General features: G+C 48.7%; 1 protein-coding gene across 1 annotated transcript; it reads left to right on the top strand.

Moving 5' to 3' along the window:
- Positions 1 to 722: 722 nt before the first annotated feature.
- LOC124657461 (disease resistance protein Pik-2-like) lies at positions 723 to 5,259 on the top strand. Its single transcript, XM_047196011.1, has 2 exons — positions 723 to 1,841; positions 3,427 to 5,259. Exons 1-2 carry the CDS (start codon positions 723 to 725, stop codon positions 5,257 to 5,259), a joined length of 2,952 nt encoding a protein of 983 aa, XP_047051967.1.
- The last annotated feature ends 16,927 nt before the right edge of the window (positions 5,260 to 22,186 follow it).

Raw genomic sequence — 22,186 nt, forward strand, 5'->3', positions numbered from 1 at the left:
GATCAGGCAGACTCGGGGAGCTTCACAATGCCCTACGCAACGCAATGAAAAGAGGGCGATGGTCATCGTCGAGCGTAGAACCGTAGAGTGGGCGAAGGAGAGTGAGAGGTAGGGTGAGTAAGAGGGAACTAGAGATGAGAGCTACGGAGGGATAGAGGATATAGCAAGAAGCGTAGCGACAAGGGGGGGGGGGCAGTGCTCGTTCAACATGTGGAACTCCAACGGTGACCAGGGAGAAGATTTGCCCAGCCCGAGTGATGGAGGCGCGAGGAAGCGGGGTGTCTTTAGCTCGTGCTATTGTATGTAGTCATTGCTAGGTGATAAAGAATGTAGTTGTAATTTGTATTGCTGTTTATACTGTTGCGCTTGCTCATGATTTGGCGGAATTTTCGCAAAATAAGATACATAGCGACGGACGGGAAGACTCGTTTTGCTTGGCAGTATCACGCAATCACGCGTCGACCGATGGCTTGCACGCTAAATGTCCGTGCACTCGGGCAAGCATGCACTAGACGCCATGCACTCTTCTATTTTTGTGAAGCTGGCTCGCCGTTGACTGACCAGTGGCCCATCGAGGTTGTGTAAGATGACTTTGCTTGCTTGCATATATAAGACCATGCATCACGGGCATCTAGTATACCAAATCGCAAACTGAGAGAGATCCATTTCAGACAGAGAGATCTAGGAGGGGGAGAGAGATATACAGAGGGGGAAAGAGAGAGATGGAGGCGACGGCGGTGAGCCTGACCAGGACGGTCCTCGACGGCGTGCTGGGCAGCGTGGGGACGGCCATGGCCGACGAGGCGGCTCTGCTGCTGGGCGTCCCGAGGGAGGTGGAGTTCATCCGCAGCGAGCTGCAGATGATGCAGTCCTTCCTACGGGTGCAGTCCTCCGCCGCGTGCTCGGACGGCGGGTGCTACAAGGACACGGTGAGGACGTGCGTGAAGCAGGTGCGCGACCTCGCATGCGACCTCGAGGACTGCCTCCTCGACTTCACCATGACCATGCACGCCTCCCGCGGGAGCTGGCTCCAGTGTGCGGGGCCCGACCTCGCCGCGCGCCACCGCGTCGCCGACCGGATCCGGCTCCTCAAGGCCAGCCTAGAGGAGCTCAACCAGCGCAACCAGCGGTACAACGTATTCGCCGCCGACGCCAGCGTCGCCGTCGCCGTGGAGCGCAGCCAGCGGTACAACGTCTTCGCCGCCGCCGCCGACGGCGTCGTGGAGCTCAACCAGGGCAACCCGCGGTACGTCATCGTCGCCGACCATGGCCCGACTGCCGTGGAGGAGCACAGACACGGGAACGCCGACGAAGAATACCAGCTCGCGGCGGGGGAGGAGCACCAGGACATCCAGCGGAACAAGGAGACGAAGCAGCTGGCTGATTTGGTCGGAGAACAAACTGCGAGTGTCGTGTCGGTGTGGGGCATGGGCGGGATGGGCAAGTCGTCCCTGGTGAGGATGCTGTATAACGACAGGGACCTCATCGACGGCTTCGACGGCCGCGCCTGGGTCACCGTGTCGCACCCGCTCGACTGCACCAATGAGCTGGAGCGGCGGCTTAGGAAGCAGCTCGGCGTGGATCCCAGCGGCCATGGTGGCCTCCCGGCGTGGCTGGGGAAGAAGCGCTGCCTCGTCGTGGTGGACGACGTGTCCTCGCAAGAGGAGTGGGAGGACATATCCAAGTGTCTCTGGCCTCTCGGCGCCAAGGGCGCCGGCAGCAGCCGGGTCGTCGTCACGACACGGAGAGAAGACGTCGCCGAGCTGTGCGCGGGGAAGGAGTACAAGTACAAGCTCGAGCCTCTCGGAGACGACGAGGCCCGGAAACTGCTGTGTCAAAAGGTGCGTTATTTGCTCATCACTCTTAGTCGCTTTTTTTTCGCAGTCGTCGATTTGGTATTGATTTCCAATTTGATACTTTGTTTATGAGTTTCTGCATTACATGAAAAAAATTATCACAATGGTGGATATGTTTTGAACAAATTTGTGAAGTCCTCTTGTGGGACTTTAGGAACAAGATCACTGGGTTCTTAATCTCATCGTTAGAACACATCCATTGGATGAAGATGTGTGTACCTGAGATAGCCATCATGGACATCGGAGGCTCTTGCTTGCTCGATGCAGGAATTGTCGATGAAGAGGATAACGTAGTGGTAACTCCTAGACGGTGTACATGCCCTGGATGCCGCTGGCGCTGCACTTGGGTGGTTGGCAGTGGCCGTTAGCCTTAGAGCATGTGCAATGGTTGATAAGACCGTCTTATCTTAACTATACCATGTAATCTAGATATGACAATAAAACATGATGTACAATGAGTTATTTTTAAGTTTTATCTTTAGTAACTAGACATCCTAAATATGTGGTGAGACAGATTGTGCTAAGAGCTAAGAGAAGATAAAGTCTTTTTTTAATTACTTTTTTCCTCCATATCAGCATTTATCCTACATGGCATTGCTAAGATATCACTGTTGTACATGCCCTTATGTTTCCATTAACGGCCTTTTAGGATCGGGTAGTTAGTAGTCTAACCTTTTTACCCGTACCTGTGTGCCACACCCTCAGAAAATGAAGACCTCCTCTTTATATATGTGGCCATGCAGGACCAGGAATCTAAACCGGTTAGTTTTGGGTGCCCCGATCAGGCATGTACGTGGGGAGACTTGGTCCCCCTTTCTCTCTGGTAGTTAACCTGAGATTAATCCCAACACATATAACAAGTAGTAACATTTTCTGAGCCTAATTATTACATTTTTTTGCATTACAGGGCAAATTATTATGACATGGTTAATTTCATTTTAGATTTGTATGAAAAAATATTTAAAATCGACAAAGAAGAGTTTTGAAGTGACTAGGACGTAGACAAACCCTTAAAAGGGTTGGCCTTTTCGCAAATCAATTGAGAACTAGCTCCATGAGTTGAACATCATGGAAGAAACATAAATTACTCAAGTTTCGTCATACAAAGAACAATATTTAGAATATAGTCGACATTGAATATAAGAATTTGCTAGAAAACTAAAGAATGGCCTGGACAGTAGGAAATTAATGCAGTTTATTAGTTGAGATAACATCGAGGCTATATTTCTTGTTTTCGGAAATCGGAAATACCGGCCAAAATACTGTCTGATATTCTGTAAATGAATTTAAAAACTAGTCCAGGATTTATCAAAATTAATTCAATTTATTTCCTTATAACGACATGGTTGGTGCCGAAAAACTGGTTACTAGCGAGATACCAGAAATACAGGTGGAGACATAGAACCCTAGGTAACATTCACAAGTTCCACATTGATAAGAATCACAATTTTGCCACTCAGGTTGGATAATGTTTTTCCTTACTGTTAGCCGGCTAGTACTTCGGTTTGTCACTTTATTATTTTGTGCTGCTAGTTTCTTATTTTTTTTCCATTGATTTGTTTGTATCAAGGTTTTCAAGCACGATGTCCAAGAGATGACGAATGATATGTCGAACCAAGCCGATCTTATATTAAGGCGATGTCGGGGCCTTCCACTTGCCATAGACACCATAGGAGGTCTATTGGCTAGCAGGCCCAAAACAAGTAGGGAATGGATGAATTTGCGAAAGCACCTTGGGTCAGAGCTAGAGTCCGACCGAGATATAAAAAGAGTAATTACCTCTAGCTACGATGGATTACCATATCATCTCAAGTCATGCTTCTTGTACCTGAGTATCTTCCCAGAAAATCACGAGATCAGGTTCACCCGCTTAGTGCGTCGGTGGATGGCAGAAGGCTATATAACAAAGCCACGTGACATGAACATCGAGGAAGTCGGATGGAGATACTACAATGAGCTCATCAATAGAAGTATGATCCAGCCTTCGGAGAAGGCTAGGGATAGCATGGCGGTAGAACGTTGCCGCATTCATGGCGTGGTGCTCCAAATAATCATGTCCAAGTCTATTGAGGAAAACCAACTCTTCATTATGGATAAGCATTGCAATGAGGCACCACAAAGTAAGATACGCCACTTGGCGGTGACAAAATGGAAGAGGAATGAGGAGAAGATGGTAAGCATAAACTTGTCCCAGGTACGGTCATTGACAATTTTTGGAAAATGCCCTCCGTCCCTTATCTCCTCTAAACTGCGATTGTTGAGAGTTCTTGACTTGGAAGATACAGTTGAGCTAGGGAATGAAGATCTCAAGTACATTGGGGAATTGCTCCATCTAAGGTACCTTGGTCTGCGAAACACAAGTATTTCAAGACTTCCTTCATCTCTTGAGAACCTCAGGTACCTTGAGACATTAGATGTTCAAGACACAGAGGTGACACAGCTCCCGGCCGGTATCACCAAGCTGGAGAAGCTACGGTACCTTGTTTGTGGCATCAACTTTGCCAACGACTTGGTGGAGAAGACGAGGAAGAACAATGGTGCAGGCAGATATACCAGCAACCTATTTAAACCCTTGACAGACATGGTTTCCTGGTGGCGTGGTGCCTCTCCATCTTCAAGTTCCATCGGCGAGTTTAGTACTGTAGCAGCTCCTCAGAGGATTGAGAAGCTAAGGAACTTACAAGCTCTAGGGATGGTGCACATTACACAAGGAAGCAAAGTGGCAAGCAACCTGGGGAAGCTGACTAGCTTGCGAGAATTAGGAGTCGATGTAGATGCAAATGAAGATGTAAAGAAGGATTTATGCAGCTCAGTAGCAAGTCTTGTTCGTCTTGAACGGCTTGAGGTGCGCTCTGAGTCACTTGAATTTCTGAAAGACGTGAAGAAACCACCAAAGCATCTCACTGCACTGAACTTGTCCGGTCGTCTAAGCAGCCTCCCTAGCTGGATGATATCCCTCAATGATCTAGCCAAGGTAAAGCTAATTCAGACACAACTGAAGCGGGGTGACATTGAGGTGATTGGGAACCTGCTCAACCTTACTCTTCTTGCACTCTGGGAGGAGTCCTTTGCAGAGGAATCTTTACGATTCGGCAAAGATACATTTCAAAAGCTCAATCTGCTTTACATTGAAGGCTTGGAGAACGTCAGCACCATAACAATCGAGGATGGCGCGTTGCCCCTGCTCGAGAACCTTCAGGTAACGAAATGCAATAATTTACATGACCGCGAGGAGGGTCTGTCCAGTGTGTTGTCCTTGGTGAAACTGAATGAACTTGTCTTGAAGAGTTGCGGTGACAAACCGGAGCTGGAGAAGGCACTTCAAAAGCAGATTAGTGGATCTAAATCTGTGAACCGTCCGAAGCTTATTATCGGGAAGTCCATAGTAACAAAGATCAGTTAGCATATGTAATACTTGCGTTCGGCAATAGATTTATTTTCGACAAAAAACATATATTAATCGCGGAGATACCAATTAGATCTATCCTCTGCAACAACACATTGCCCTAGCAGCATTATAGATTCACAGAACCAAGAAAAAAATGAATTACAAAAGAAGTCCCACTAGAGTGATATATTCCTTGAAAGAGGAGTACTTGTTAGATTTCTAGGACCTCTAGCTGTTGTATCTAGTGAGTAATTGCATCTAGCCTAACCGGGATGAACACTAGAGGGGCACAACAGGGTGCATACCATCGGTCTTCGTCGACGAGGAGCTCACCATGGCGGCGACGGAGGAGTGGCGGCGATGTCGGTGGTGCTTCCCGCCGCTACAGCGCCTCACCAGATCGGATGGTCTAGGGTTTGGTGTGTCGGTGGGGAGGACGGCAGCGGACGAACCTTGGCGTCCGTGCCCCGGCCCCCACCTCTTCTATATGGCGCTGGCGACGGGGGCCCACCAACCATACGAGTTGGGCGCCCCCGATCAGGGCGCGAGACAAGGTCGTGCGACCGTTGGGTCGTACGTGGAGATCAAACTAACATTCTCCCCCTTGATCTCATCTTACTTTAATCTTATTCTTAGACTTAAACTTTTCTTTCGTACCCATTTCATCACAGATTAGCATATTGAGCATGTCTCGTCATGATGACCAGTTACGCACCATCAGATTCAATAGCTACTACACACCTTTCCATTTTAAAATAGATTCTTCCTCTAGGCCCTTAATATCCAGGTATCATAGGCTTTTCCGTAAACCCATGCCGGCTACGTGTTCACTGAACACACTGGGTGGTAAGCCTTTCGTAAGCGGATCCGCGAGCATTCTCTTTGTGCTTATATGCTCTAAACTTATGGTATGATCCTGGATTCTATCTTTCACAACATAATACTTGATGTCAATGTGCTTGCCAGCATCACTTGACTTATTGTTGTGAGCATAAAATACTGATGGTTCATTGTCGCAGTACATTCTTAGTGGTCTTTGAATGCTGTCTACCACTCTCAACCCGGGTATAAATTTCTTTAACCAGTTTGCCTGCCCCGAGGCCTCATAACATGCTACATACTCAGCAACCATCGTGGACTGCCATGATAGATTGCTTGAAGCTTTTCCACGATATAGATCCACCTGCGAGAGTGAATACATAACCTGATGTGGATTTTCTGTCATCTACATCTCCCGCAAAGTCTGCATCTGAACACCCTTCTATCTCAAGGGAATCAGTTCTTCTATATGTTAGCATGAGGCCTTTCGTGCCTTGCGCATAACGCAATGTCTTCTTCACCATTTTCCAGTGATCTATTCCTAGATTACTTTGGAATCTGCCAAGTACCCCGGTAACAAAAGCTAAGTCTGGGCGCATACATACTTGAGCATACATTAGGCTTCTGACAGCTGAAGCATATGGAACCGCTTTCATTTGATCGGTCTCATATTGGTTCCTGGGACATTGAAAATCCCCAAATCTATCGCCATTGACTATAGGAGCAGGCGTAGCATTACTCGCATGCATACCATTCTTCTTTAGAACTTTCTCTAAGTATGCCTTTTGCGATAGTCCTAAAACCCCTCTTTGTCTATCTCGGTGAATTTCAATTCCTAAAACGAATGAAGCTTCACCAAGATCTTTATCGAAGTTCGAGGACAAGAACTTCTTCGTCTCCAATAGTAGACTAACATCACTACTAGCAAGCAGAATGTCATCCACGTATAGGATAAGGAAAATGAATTTTCCTTTCTTAAACTTTGCATATACGCAATTGTCCTCTCTATTCTCATTAAACCCGAAACTTTTAATTGTCTCATGGAACTTCAAGTACCATTGCCTGGAGGCTTGTTTTAACCCATAAATGGATTTCTTCAGACGGTATCCCATATGTTCTTTTCCTTCCACGACAAAACCCTTGGGTTGTGCCATGTAAACATTTTTCTCCAAGTCTCCATTTAAGAAGGCCGTCTTTACATCCATTTGATGCAACTCTAAATCATAGTGTGCCACTAAAGCCATTATAATTCTAAAAGAATCCTTACATGAGACAGGAGAAAAGGTCTCATTATAGTCTATTCCTTCTCTTTGAGTGAAACCCTTCGCAACAAGTCGTGCTTTATATCTTTCAACATTCCCTCTAGAGTCACACTTTGTTTTGTAGACCCATTTACAGCCTACTGTTTTGGCTCCTTTAGGAATTTCTTCTAAATCCCAGACTTTGTTGCTACTCATTGATCTCATTTCATCAACCATGGCCTCAATCCACTTTGATGAATGAGCACTTCTTGAGGCTTCTCAAATGTGGTGGGATCACCCTCCATTTGAACTTCTTCACTGACATAGATCTCAAAATCGTCAGGAATAGCTGGCTTTCTTGCTCTTTAAGACCTTCTAAGGTTCTCAATCTCTAGCGCACTTTCTATGTGGGGCTGTTGCAGCTCTTCCTCATGTGTGGTAACATTCTCTCTATTTTCATTCATTGTTGCCACATCAGAACTAACAATAGGTGTCGCAATGACATCGTCCTGTGTCGGTGCAGCAGCAGCAGGTATCGAGAAAATGGTTCCTGGATCATCGGAGTGGGTGCATACACCCGCTTCTCCTCAAGGTTGATTTCTCGGGATACCGTGCTCCCCCTGATCATCTCATCCTCCAGAAACACAGCGTGTCTCATTTCTACAAACTTAGTGAGTCTGTCTGGAAAATAGAAACGATAACCTTTCGACTTGTCTGGATAGCCAATAAAATGGTAACTTATTGTCTTAGGATCTAATTTCCCAATGTTCGGGTTAAAGAGTTTAGCCTCAGCTGGACAGCCCCACACTCGCAAATAATTGAGTGAAGGTTCTCGACTAGTCCACAACTCATATGGTGTTTTAGACACCGACTTACTAGGAACTCGATTAAGTATGTGAATAGCGGTTTTTAACGCCTCCATCCACAAACTAATAGGTAAAGTGGAGTAACTTAACATGCTTCTCACCATATCCATCATGGTACGGTTTCGTCTTTCAGCTACTCCATTCTGCTGAGGCTCGCCCGGTGTAGAATATTGGGCAACTATGCCATGTTCATGTAGGAACCTTGCAAATGGTCCAGGAACTTGGCCATATGGGGTGTGCCGACCGTAGTACTCCCCACCACGGTCAGACCTTACTATTTTAATCTTTATGCTATGCTGATTTTCTACTTCAGCCTTAAATATCTTGAATTTATCCAATGCTTCTGAACACTCTTTAATTGGATAAATATATCCATAATGTGAATAATCGTCTGTAAATGTTATGAAATAATCATAGCCATCCACAGATTTCACAGAAAACGGGCCGCATATGTCCGTATGAATTATTTCTAAAACTCCTTTGCTTCTTTTGGCACCCTTCTTTATGTTCTTTACATACTTTCCTTTAATGCAATCGATGCATTGTTCTAAATTCGAAAATTCCATAGGCGGAAGGATTGATTTTTTTACTAAGCGTTCTATTCTCCCCCTCGAAATATGGCCTAAACGACAGTGCCATAATTTCGAAGAGACTTCATCAATTCTCTTCCGCTTATTTCATTCAGGGATGTGGAGACATTCTCATTATCAGCGCTTAAAACATTCACATTCTCATCACAAAGTGACAATAAATAAAGCTTGTCTTGTCTGAAGGCAAGACCAACAATCTCATTATTAAACTTGATCTTACATTGACCATCACCAAAATGGCAAGCAAAACCATCATCATCTAAGCGCGATACACTTATTAAGTTCCGATGCAAAGAGGGTACATAAAGCACATCTACTAATAAAAGTACAAAGTCATTAGCTAATACTAATGGGAGATCTCCGATGGCTTCGACTTCAGCTTGGACGCCGTTTGCTACTTTAATGCATCTTTATCCTCTTTGCAGGGTCTGTCTCATACAGAATCCCTGTAATGAATTTGCAACATGAACAGTTGCACCTGAGTCAATCCACCAAGTAGATTTTGCATAACTTAAAAATAAGGATTCATCTACAAATGTGTTATCACCAGATTTTGGCCAAATCAGGAGATGGGCCATAATTGAGATGAGCTTGGAGGATATGCGCATGAAGTGTCTCTAAATCGGCCTTGTACGAGAGTTTGGGCTAGATTGCCCGTGTATCTGTATATTATGGTAGATTTCGTTAGAATTAAGAGATAGAGTTTAGCTCGTACACGGTTAGGTTTATTCCCGAATTAGAAAGTCCACGGACTATAAATATGTACCTAGGGTTATTGAGAAAGAAGGACGATCACGTTCACAACAAACACAATCTAGGCGCATCGCCACCCCTTGTTTCGAGGGTTTCTTCCGGGTAAGCATCATGCTGCCTAGATCGCATCTTGCGATCTAGGCAGTATAGGTTTATTCGTTATCTGGTGTTGCTCGTACTGAAGCCTTGTTGATGGCGAGTAACACTACTTATCGTAGATGTTTTGGGGCTTGCATCGATGCTTTTCTGATATATTTGCTTAGCTATGCCGTCCCTCAATATCTAGCTGCCTTTACACCTATCTTAGGTGTAAGGGAAACATCTTGCTTTGTCTTCATTTAGTAGATTCGATCTGTTATAGTTGTTCCTTGTTCTTCAAGGATTAGTTTGATATCCGTATGGTTAGGCCTTGCAAACGGGTTGAACGATCCAGTAGTGCGTAAGGTATGGTTTGCCGATCCTAGAAGGGATGTTCCGGGAATCGACTCCGTGTTGGTTTTTAGGCCTCTTTTAGGGTTAGTTTTCTGTTATCTTACGTATCTGCCAGGCTCAACTACGTGTAGGATTGTTGCGGTCAAAACCCACCGGCGGGCAGCGACGGGCAACACCGTAGAGCCGGGAACAACTTAGGGCTGCGGCTGGCCCTGGTCCCTCCGAGCGACGGCCCGCAAAGCCTCTGGTACACACGTCCGATGCTGATGCAGGGCGTGCCACCTGACCTATACCTGGTCAGGAAGGTGATGGAGATGCCTCGCTTAGTTTCCTGCATGGCATACACGTAAATATTAAATACGAGCCTCGATCGGCTCGGTTATCCTGTGAATCGGCTCAAGGAGCCGATCCACCCATGATTCGTACGAGGTGCACGAATATATGGTGGTCCTGCTTGATCAAGATAAAGCTAAAATGATCTACGACGATCTGGGGTTTTCACCGCATAATCGGATCATCCTACTCACGATTGGGCCTCGCGGCCACGCACGGTGATCGTAAGCCGATCCTAGATAGGGCCTAAAAACCAACACGAGGTTGATCCCCGGAACATCCTGTCTAGGACTAGCGAACGACACCCTACGTGCCGCTGGATCCTCCAACCCTTTGTAAGGCCTAACTATTGCAGATATTAAACTAATCCTTGTAGAACAAGGAGCAACCGTAACGGATCGGATCTACTAAATTATGATCAAGCGGGGTGCCGCCCCCACACCTAAGATAGGTGTGAGGGCGGCTAGATATGCAAGAGTTGCACTACGATAGCATATGATACGAAGAACAATGCTAACCCTAACACATCTAAGATAACTACGTTGCTCGCCATCAAAAAGGCTTCAGTACGAGCAACGTTTGAACAACATAAGCTGTGCTGCCTAGATCGCTAGATGCGATCTAGGCAGCATGATGCTTACCGGTAGAAACCCTCAAGACGAAGGAGTTGGCGATGCGCCAGGATTGATTTGTGGTTGAACGTTGGTTGTTGTTTATTCCATAAACCCTAGATACATATTTATAGTCCAGGGGACTTTCTAACGTGGGAATAATCCCAACCGTGCACGAGACAAACTCTAACTTTTAATCTAAGATGCGATCTACTATAATACAGATACACGGGCAATCTAGCCCAAACTCTTCGTGTAAGGCCGCTTCGAGAGATCTTCCACGTGTAATCTTCCAAGCCCATCTCCCTTACGGCCCACCTCCTGATTTGGCCAAAATCCGGTGATAACACATGCCCCCTGGTTTTGGTAATGATAATTTCAAAACCACTCGTTTTTCCTTCGAAGGGTCATGTCGTGGCAGAGCAGACCCGTTGCAGCATCCTTCATCATGATGTCCTGTCTTCTCATCTTCTCTGCAATTCGATAGCTTTAGCATCACCTCCTCGGAAACTGCAATGGCATTAAATCTCCACCAGGCTTCTCATTATTTATCTTTGCCGATCGATTAGCCCACTTCATCCCCTTCCTCTGTTCCAGCTATCGGCACCAAAAAACCCTCTTCCCCTGTAGCGATGTCTTCCTCTTCCTCTATCTCCTCCGGCCTCTCCCTCCAATCCTTCTCTTCGAGCGAGCCGGAGTGGAACTCCGATCACGCGCCAGAGGGTGATCTACCTCTGACCGATGGGGAAGAGGACCTCAAGTTCCTCATCGATGGGGAGCTGATAAGCGAAAGTGAAGACGACCTCCATCCCTGGGCGAAACCCACCTCCCCCGACAGGAAGGGGGAAGAAGTAGAGGAAGAGGAAGAAAAAGAGGAGGGCGGCCCCTCTTCCCCCGCTAAGCTTCTGCCGGCCAAGCGATTCCGCGCTTGGGCGGAAAGCGAAGACGATGATGATGACGAGGAGGAAGAGGAGGAGGATGAATCCTCCTCCTCCATCGGGTATCCGCCGACCAAGCGCTTCCGCTCCTGGGCGGACAGCGAGGATGATGATGATGACGAGGAAGACGAAGCTCCGGCCAAGGGCTGGGGTAGCAGCGACGAGGAGCTTCCTGGGAGCAGCGCCGACGACATTGACGACGGCGACGATGAGGACAGCGACGACTAGTAGAGCAGGACTAGTAGTAGCAGTGCACTAGGCACCAGATCCCTCTTTTGAGAGCCATCGGCTTTTTCTTGTAAAGCCACTCCTTTGAATTAATGAAAATTGCTCTTTCAATTAATCCAATTTCACTCCTTCCGCTTGTCATACCAAGACCGATAGCAACGTATCGGATTCCTTTTCCTTTGGACGCCCGTGAAGCCGGACTCAAATGTCGATTAGACCGTCAGTCAAGTACTTCTCAAATTCAGACTGTGATTTGATATCTGATCATAATTTTTCGCAATCCCTTAGCCGATGACTACTCATCGGCTATTTTGAGAATCCAATCCCTTTCCTTTTCCTGCAGCAACAGGACGGTCCAAAACCTGTAAAGCCGACGGCCTCCTTTTCCGGCTCCTCTCTGTAGCTTTAGCAGTTTTCTTTTGCAACATCTGAACTGCTTTCAGAGAAGATCACGAAGCAGGGTCGGTCGATGCGACTCCAATCGGCTCCCAAAACAGAACATCTACCAAGTTAGCTGCCCCCCGAGCCTTAATCAAGGCGAGAATATCGGCGAGGATGCACAAGTCATTGATCAGCTTTCCTCCACTGAACGCCGATGTTGTAAATGAAACACCAAAACCAAGGGGCAGTAAGCTTGAGCACATAGCCGGTAGGTCTTGTGTAACTGTACTAAAGTCGATGGTTGCGCATCGGCTTCGTTTCTAATTCTAAAGTCGATGCCCTTGCATCGGCTGTATGTCATGAAATTTTTTTTTACTGGCCGATTTTTCCTAATCGGCTCCCAGTGTTTCACTGCACACATGTTTACACATGTTTATCTGCACATGTTCATCTGACTATATGCCCCCCGAGCCGAATCTGCCAGGTGACTGCAGATATCGGCTTTGTGGTTAGCCAAGGCACTGTACTTGCACGTCGGCTCCGCGAGGATTCGTGTTGACTTTCATCCGCCGACGTGGCCGCTGCCCAGCAGATCGATGTTGAACACAAGCAGAACATGTGATGAAGATAATTTTGGCCGATTGCTGGAATCGGCCTCCATATCGACTGAAACGCTCAATGAAGGCTTCGTAACGTTCCTTCATAGATCAATGGGGGGCCGATCCCCAGGGATCGGCCTCGCCACGTTTGCTCATTGTTTTGCTCCTGCTACATGGTTAGGCCAGTGGATAAAACCAGCCCAACCTCTGACTTTATCATGTTGATGCGCTTGCTGTCGTCCACCTCGAGTGCATCGTGTAATCGTGGAGCACTAAGCCCTGTCGGAAGGACGAGTACCATGTTTGTGCCAGCCGATGTTTCATCATCGGCTTTCCTTTGCTTGGGACGCCACTCCATTTTCCGTGGACGGCCCTCTTCGTCCAGGGTTCGCTGAACTTTCGCAGCCAGATCAGGTCGTGCCTTCCTTAACGTATGCAAGTATAACCTTTCGGCTTCCTCCAGGCCGCGCAATCGCTGAACCCTGCGCTTTTGTGAACGGCTGAGTCCATCAGGGCACCACCTTGGCCGGTGGTACCTGTCTTCTTCTTCTCCCTCGTCTTCTGAATCCTCGAGATCTTCCCACCGAGGGGACTCAGCGCGTTTGCTTTGTGGTGGGAGAGGCCCTAGGCGTTTGAACACGGACACGTTGGCTGCATCCTTCTTCTTCTGGTTGCATTCTGGGCAATTGCCGATTGTGGGCAATCGGCTCATTCCTGAATCCCAGCAGTGTCTAAAGAAGGGGCAGTCCCAGTGCCTATCGTTGTCGCCTTGCTCCCTTGTCCTTTCCTTGGCACGGCGCTCGTGCTCCTCCTCATCGCGATCATGCCGACGATGTCTTCTAGCTTCTCTAGCTAGACGCTCTCTTTCATCATCATCGCTGGATCGTCGGCGTTGGTCATACTGACTCACATACTTGTTGAGGAGGTGGTCAGAGAGGGGTCGCTGATATCTCATGTTCTTCACTTCTCCCTCTGTGACGTAGCGCTTGCCATCATGACGGAGCCGATCGCGTGGAGCGGCCTCCTCTGTGTCCTTGCTACGAGAGCAGCTGCCCTCGTCTCCATCCTTGCCAGCGTGGTGTCCAAGTCCTACCATGTTGATGCTGAACGAGGATCCTGGCTGGCAACCTTCAGGGTAAGTGCATTCCACCATGTTAACGGCGGGGAAGGGGTGAGTGTCGACCTTCATGGCGTACTGGTTGAAAATCAGACGTCCTTGTTCTATCGCCATTTGGATCTGCTGACGCCACACCCTGCAGTCGTTGGTGGCATGGGAGAGCGAGTTATGCCATTTGCAGTATGGCTTTCCATTCAGCTCCTGTACCGTGGGGAATTTGAGACCTTCGGGTATCTTCAATCGCTTCTCCTTGAGTAGGAGGTCGAAGATTTGCTCGGTTTTGGTCACGTCAAAATCAAACCCCACGGGCGGACCAGGTGGCTTAACCCATTTGCAGGACACGGGGGTTGCCCCCCGAGTCCATTCAGCCACTGCTACCTCTTGATCTCCCGCAGAAACTTCGTCTTCCTCTGCCTCGACCAGGACTACTGCACGCTTGAATTTATCCTGGTATAAGTCCGGGTGGCGCTGTTCATATGCCGACAGTTTCTGAACCATATGCGCCAGTGAGGGGTAGTCTGCTTGGGAGGCCATGTCCTTGAGTGGTGCTGCAAGGCCCGCTACTGCCAACTCGTCTGCTTCTTTTTCAGTCACACGAACCGAATAACATCGGTTCCTAAGATTCCTGGAGCGCTGGATGTATTCTGTCACAGTTTCTCCACGCTTCTGACGTATTTGTGCTAGATCGGCAAGGCCAGACTCGGAAGCCTCTGAGTGGTACTGCGTATGGAACTGCTCTTCCAACTGCTTCCAAGTCCGGATCGAGTCTGGTGGCAACGAGGTGTACCACCCGAAAGCCGATCCCGTGAGGGACTGTGAGAAGAACCTCACGCGTAGTGGATCCGACACTGAGGCCGTTCCTAGCTGTGCCAAATATCGGCTCACATGCTCGATGGAGCTGGAACCATCTGATCCACTGAATTTGGAGAAATCGGGAGCCGATATTTAGGTGGCGGTGGGATCAACTCGTACTCGTCGGGGTACGGCTTGGAATAGCCGATTGCCCTCCTTTTCGGCACCATGCCGAACTGGTCTCTCGGTATAGTACCGATTTGATCCACTGTGCTTGGCTGCGGGAGTCGAACTCTGAAGATTCGCCGGGGTGGCGTACTTAGCCAGCCATGCTTGCTTTTCCAGCTCTGAGCCAACTGCAGGAGTTGAGCTCTGGAGGTTCGTCGGGGTGGCATATTTAGTTAGCCACGTCTGCTTCTCAAAATCTGTCGCTGACGTTCCTCCTGCTTTCCCAGAAGCCCCTGTTGTTGCGGCCTGGTTTGTGAGCGCCCAGTTACCGCAATCTGACACATACGTGCACATGTACCCGTGAGGGATCTCCTTAGGCGCCTCATGCAAGAACTGGCAGTCACTAGGGTCACCACCTATCTTGTAGATGACGAATGCCGGTGAATTCGGCACTTCTGGTGCTGCCCACGCAAATGGCAGCGGTGGACGGGACTGGAGTGGCATCTCTCCCTGGTGTGTCCCGAGAGCCGGTCCTGACGGCGAGTACTGGTGCCTCATGATCTCCTGGATCACCCGAAGAGCGACACGCTCCAAAGTGTTCACCAGGTTCTCGGAGTGGCGGTGTAGCGAGTGAGCCACCATGTAGTTGAGCTCCTGCCGCAGGGACCTGGTGCGTTCTTCTGACGGGGCAGAGAGGTCTATCCCATCGAGTGCACCATCAGGCGTGAACCCCTTCCACCTGATGCCATGTGAACGGGTTCTGTGAAAAGAGCCGATGAGGTCGGCTTCGAGGATTGCTTTGACCTCGTCATACTTCTTCTTGAGCTCGTCGGTCAGATCCTCGTACGTGACTGGAGTGCCGTCCGCCATCTCAGATGTAGATGGCGATGTGGTTGATGAAGAAGCTTGTCCCACCGGGCGTGCCAGAATGTGTTGCGGTCAAAACCCACCGGCGGGCAGCGACGGGCAACACCGTAGAGCCGGGAACAACTTAGGGCTGCGGCTGGCCCTGGTCCCTCCGAGCGACGGCCCGCAAAGCCTCTGGTACACACGTCCGATGCTGATGCAAGGGCGTGCCACCTGACCTATACCTGGTCCGGAAGGTGATGGAGATGCCTCGCTTAGTTTCTGCATGGCATACACGTAAACATTAAATACGAGCCTCGATCGGCTCTCAGGTTATCCTGTGAATCGGCTCAAGGAGCCGATCCACCCATGATTCGTACGAGGTGCACGAATATATGGTGGTCCTGCTTGATCAAGATAAAGCTAAAACGATCTACGACGATCTGGGGTTTTCACCGCATAATCGGATCATCCTACTCACGATTGGGCCTCGCAGCCACGCACGGTGATCGTAAGCCGATCCTAGATAGGGCCTAAAAACCAACACGAGGTTGATCCCGGAACATCCTGTCTAGGACTAGCGAACGACACCCTACGTGCCGCTGGATCCTCCAACCCTTTGTAAGGCCTAACTATTGCAGACATTAAACTAATCCTTGTAGAACAAGGAGCAACCGTAACGGATCGGATCTACTAAATTATGATCAAGCGGGGTGCCGCCCCCACACCTAAGATAGGTGTGAGGGCGGCTAGATATGCAAGGGTTGCACTACGATAGCATATGATACGAAGAACAATGCTAACCCTAACACATCTAAGATAACTACGTTGCTCGCCATCAAAAAGGCTTCGATACGAGCAACGTTTGAACAACATAAGCTCGTGCTTGCCTAGATCGCTAGATGCGATCTAGGCAGACATGATGCTTACCGATAGAAACCCTCAAGACGAAGGAGTTGGCGATGCGCCAGGATTGATTTGTGGTTGAACGTTGGTTGTTGTTTATTCCATAAACCCTAGATACATATTTATAGTCCAGGGGACTTTCTAACGTGGGAATAATCCCAACCGTGCATGAGACAAACTCTAACTTTTAATCTAAGATGCGATCTACTATAATACAGATACACGGGCAATCTAGCCCAAACTCTTCGTGTAAGGCCGCTTCAGAGATCTTCCACGTGTAATCTTCCAAGCCCATCTCCCTTACGGCCCACCTCCTGATTTGGCCAAAATCTGGTGATAACAAGGATGTTCCGGTTATGCGGTGAAAACCCTAAACTGTCGTAGATTGATTTAACTTAGTATTGATGAAGCAGGATACCCATGTTATTGCAAGATCCAATATGAACCATGGGTCAATCGGCTCTTTGAGCCGATTAGCAGGGTAACCTGAGAGCCGATCGAGGCTCATTTAATGTTTACGTGTCTACCATGCAGGAAACTAATCGAAGCGATCCAACACCTTCCTGACTAGGTATAGGTCAGGTGGCACGCCCTTGCGACCGTCAGGACGTGTGCAAGAGCATTGCGGACCGTCGCCCGAGGGACCAGGGCCCACCAGCAGGCCTGGGAGCCTCCCGGCTCTTCGTGTTGCTCGTCGCTGCTCGCCGGTGGGTTTTGGCAGGCAACACATTCTGGCACGCCCGGTGGGACAATCTGCAGCAACCACGTCAACATCTGCAGCTGAGATGTCGGACGAACCAGTCAAGTACGAAGATCTGCCTGAAGATCACAAGAAGAAGTATGATGAGCTTAAAGTTCTCTTCGAAGCAGATCTCATCGGCTCTTTCGAAAGGACCCGTACACATGGCATTAGGTTCAAAGGATTCACACCCGAAGGCGTGCTCGATGGAGTAGATCTATCTCTCCCTTCGGAGGAGCACACCAGAGCTGTGCGCCAAGAAGTTAATTATATGGTGGCTCATTCTCTACACCGCCATTTTGAGAGCCTGGTGAACACTTTGGAGCGGATTGCGGTTCGCGTGGTTCAAGAAATCATGAAGCATCAGTACTCCCCGTCAGGACCTGCCCTAGGAACTCACCAGGGAGAGGCACCGTTCCACACCAGACCGCAACTGCCATTCACGCTTGCAGCTCCAGAGCCACAGGGTTCACCGGCACACGTCGTCTACAAGGTTGGAGGTGATCCTGGCGATTACCAATTCCTGTATGAGCCGCCCAAAGAGAACCCACATGGATACGTGTGCACATACGTGCCGGACTGCAATAACTGGGCGCGCACGAACCAGATTACAGCAGGAGGGATTGCTGGAGCAGGAGGGAGTTCTGGAGCAGACGCTGATAAACACGCGTGGCTAGCTAAATATGCCACCGGAACGAGTCATGAAAGCTCAACTCCTGCAGCTCATACCATGGAACAAATCAGTACGATCTTGAGAGACCAGTTCGGTATCCTGCCAAAGAGGAGAACAATCGGCTATTCCAAGCCGTATCCCAACGAATATGATCTGATTCCGCTGCCGCCCAAGTATCGGCTCCACGAGTTCTCAAAGTTCGGTGGATCGAAGGGTCTAGCTCAATTGAGCATGTGAGCCGATATTTAGCACGGTTGGGCATGATTTCGATATCGGACCCGTTACGTGTAAGGTTCTTTGCACGATCTCTCACGGGACCAGCTTTTGGGTGGTACACCTCATTGCCACCAGATTCGGTCCGGACATGGAAGCAAGCGGAAGAGCAGTTTCATGTACAATATCACTCGGAAGCTACCGAAGGCGGCATTGCCGATCCGACGCAGGTGCGGCGAAGCGGGGAGAGACGGTGTCCGATTACATTCAGCGTTTCGGGATCGTCAAGAACCGATGTTATTCGGTTCGTTTAGCTGAGAAAGAAGCGATCGATCCGGCGGTGGTGGGTCTCGCAGCGCCGATCAAGGATCTGGCTTTCCAAGTGGACTACAATTCACTGGCGCATATGGTCCAGAAACTGACATTGTATGAGCAGCGCCACCCAGAATTGTACCAAGACAAGTTCATCAAGCGCCCGATAGGCCTGGTCGAGGCAGAAGAAGTTGAAGACTTTGCAGAAGATCAGGAAGTCGCCGTGGCTGAGTGGGCTCGGGGGGCAGTACCCGTGTCCTGCAAGTGGGTGAAGCAACCAGGGCCTACGAAAGGGTTTGACTTTGATATAAGCAAAGCTGAGCAGATTTTCGATTTGCTGCTGAAGGAAAAACAGATGAAGTTACCCGAAGACCATAAAATCCCTACGGTGCAAGAGATGAACGGGAGACCGTACTGCAAATGGCATCACACGTTCACCCATGTCACCAACGACTGCAAAGAGTTGCATCGGCAGATCCAAATGGCGATAGAACAAGGCCGATTGATCTTCGGTCAGTCTGCCATGAAAGTGGACACACATCCGTTTCCTGGCGTCAACATGGTGGAACTCAACCACTCCACGAGGCGTAAGCCAGGTTTCTCTTTCGATGTTAACATGGCAGGGCCTGTAGACCACCATGGCAAAGATAAAGAAGAAAGCAGTCACTCCCGTGGCAAGGATAAGAAGGAGGCCGATCCACGCGATCGGCCCCGATATGATGACAGACGGTACCTCACCGAGGAACAAGTGAGAAGCGTGCGGTACCAACGACCACTCTCCGCGCATCTCCTTAACAAATACGAGCATCAGTACGACCGACGCCAGCGGTACGACGTAGATGCCGAAAGATATCGTCGGTCTGATGCAGACAACAGAAAACACCGTCGATATGATAGAGACGACGAAGGATATGAACATCGCGCCAAGGGAAAGTCAAGAGAGCAGGAAGACATGGACAGGCACTGGGATTGTCCTTTCTTTAAGCACTGCTGGGACTCAGGAATGAGCCGATTGCCTACAATCGAGAACTGCCCAGAATGTAGACAGCAGAGGAAGGGCACAAGTGAGGTTTCAGTGTTCAAGCGTCTAGGGCCTCTCCCACCTCAGAACAGACGAGCTGAGTCATCTCGAGATGAAGACTTCGAGGAGTCAGAAGTGTAGGATAACGTTGCATAGAAAACAAAAATTTTCCTACCGCGAACACGCAATCCAAGCCAAGATGCAATCTAGAAGACGGTAGCAACGAGGGGGTATCGAGTCTCACCCTTGAAGAGATTCCAAAGCCTACAAGATGAGGCTCTTGTTGCTGCGGTAGACGATCACTTGCCGCTTGCAAAAGCGCGTAGAAGATCTTGATCACGATCGGTTCCGGCGCCACGAACGGGCAGCACCTCCGTACTCGGTCACACGTTCGGTTGTTGATGAAGACGACGTCCACCTCCCCGTTCCGGCGGGCAGCGGAAGTAGTAGCTCCTCTTGAATCCGACGGCACGACGGCGTGGTGTCGGTGGCGGTGTAGAAGTCCGGCGGAGCTTCGCTAAGCTACGCGGGCAATATGAAGTGGAGGAGCAAAGCTAGGGTTTGGGAGGGGTGGCCGGCCACTCAAGGGGGGCGGCCAAGCTATGGTCTTGGGGTGGCCGGCCCCCTCCCTTGGCCCCTCATTATATAGGTGGATCCCAAGTGTTGGTGTCCAAGTCTTCGAATAAGACCCGAAACCAAAACCTTCCATAGGAGGGGGAAACCTAGCCCAACTAGGACTCCCACCCAAAGGTGGGATTCCCACCTCCCATGTGGGGGTGGCCGGCCCCCTATGGTGGAGTCCACTTGGGACTCCACCCCACTAGGGCTGGCCGGCCATGGAGGTGGAGTCCCTTGTGGACTCCACCTTCCTTGGTGGTTTCTTCCGGACTTTTCTAGAACCTTCTAGAACCTTCCATAGAACCTTCCGCGACATTTTATTTCACATAAAATGACATCCTATATATGAATCTTATTCTCCGGACCATTCCGGAACTCCTCGTGATGTCCGGGATCTCATCCGGGACTCCGAACAAATATTCGAACTCCATTCCATAATTCAAGTGCTACCATTTCAACATCCAACTTTAAGTGTGTCACCCTACGGTTCGAGAACTATGCGGACATGGTTGAGTACTCACTCCGACCAATAACCAATAGCGGGATACTGGAGATCCATAATGGCTCCCACATATTCAACGATGACTTTAGTGATCGAATGAACCATTCACATATATTACCAATTCCCTTTGTCTCGCGATATTTTACTTGTCCGAGGTTTGATCTTCGGTATCACTCTATACCTTGTTCAACCTCGTCTCTGACAAGTACTCTTTACTCGTACCGTGGTATGTGGTCTCTTATGAACTCATTCATATGCTTGCAAGACATTAGACGACATTCCACCGAGAGGGCCCGAGTATATCTATCCGTCATCGGGATGGACAAATCCCACTTGTTGATCCATATGCCTCAACTCATACTTTCCGGATACTTAATCCCACCTTTATAGCCACCCATTTACGCGAGTGGTGTTTGGTGTAATCAAAGTACCTTTCCGGTATAAGTGATTTACATGATCTCATGGTCATAAGGACTAGGTAACTATGTATCGAAAGCTTATAGCAAATAACTTAATGACGAGATCTTATGCTACGCTTAATTGGGTGTGTCCATTATATCATTCACACAATGACATAACCTTGTTATTAATAACATCCAATGTTCATGATTATGAAACTAATCATCCATTAATCAACAAGCTAGTTTAAGAGGCATACTAGGGACTTCTTGTTTGTCTACATATCACACATGTACTAATGTTTCGGTTAATACAATTCTAGCATGATATATAAACATTTATCATAAACATAAAGATATAAATAATAACCACTTTATTATTGCCTCTAGGGCATATCTCCTTCGAGTCTCCCACTTGCACTAGAGTCAATAATCTAGATTACATTGTAATATACCTAACACCCATGGCATTTTGGTGTTGGTCATGCTTTGCCCTAGGGAGAGCTTTAGTCAACGGATCTGCTACATTCGGATCGGTGTGTACTTTGCAAATCTTTACTTCTCCATCTTCGATGTACTCGCGAATCGAGTGGTAACGCAGCTTGATATGCTTCGGCCTCTTGTGTGACCTTGGCTCTTGTGCATTGGCGATGGCACCCATGTTATCACGGTAAATGATTAATGGGTCCAATGCACTAGGAACCACACCGAGCTCTACAATGAACCTCTTCATCCATACCGCTTCGATGAAGCCTGCGGAAGCCGCTATGTACTGCGATTCTGTTGAAGACTTCGCCACCGTGCCTTTGCTTCGAGCTTGCCCGACTTACTGCAGCACCATTCAAT

Source organism: Lolium rigidum, chromosome 5 (assembly GCF_022539505.1).
Source record: "Lolium rigidum isolate FL_2022 chromosome 5, APGP_CSIRO_Lrig_0.1, whole genome shotgun sequence".
NCBI lineage: Eukaryota > Viridiplantae > Streptophyta > Magnoliopsida > Poales > Poaceae > Lolium > Lolium rigidum.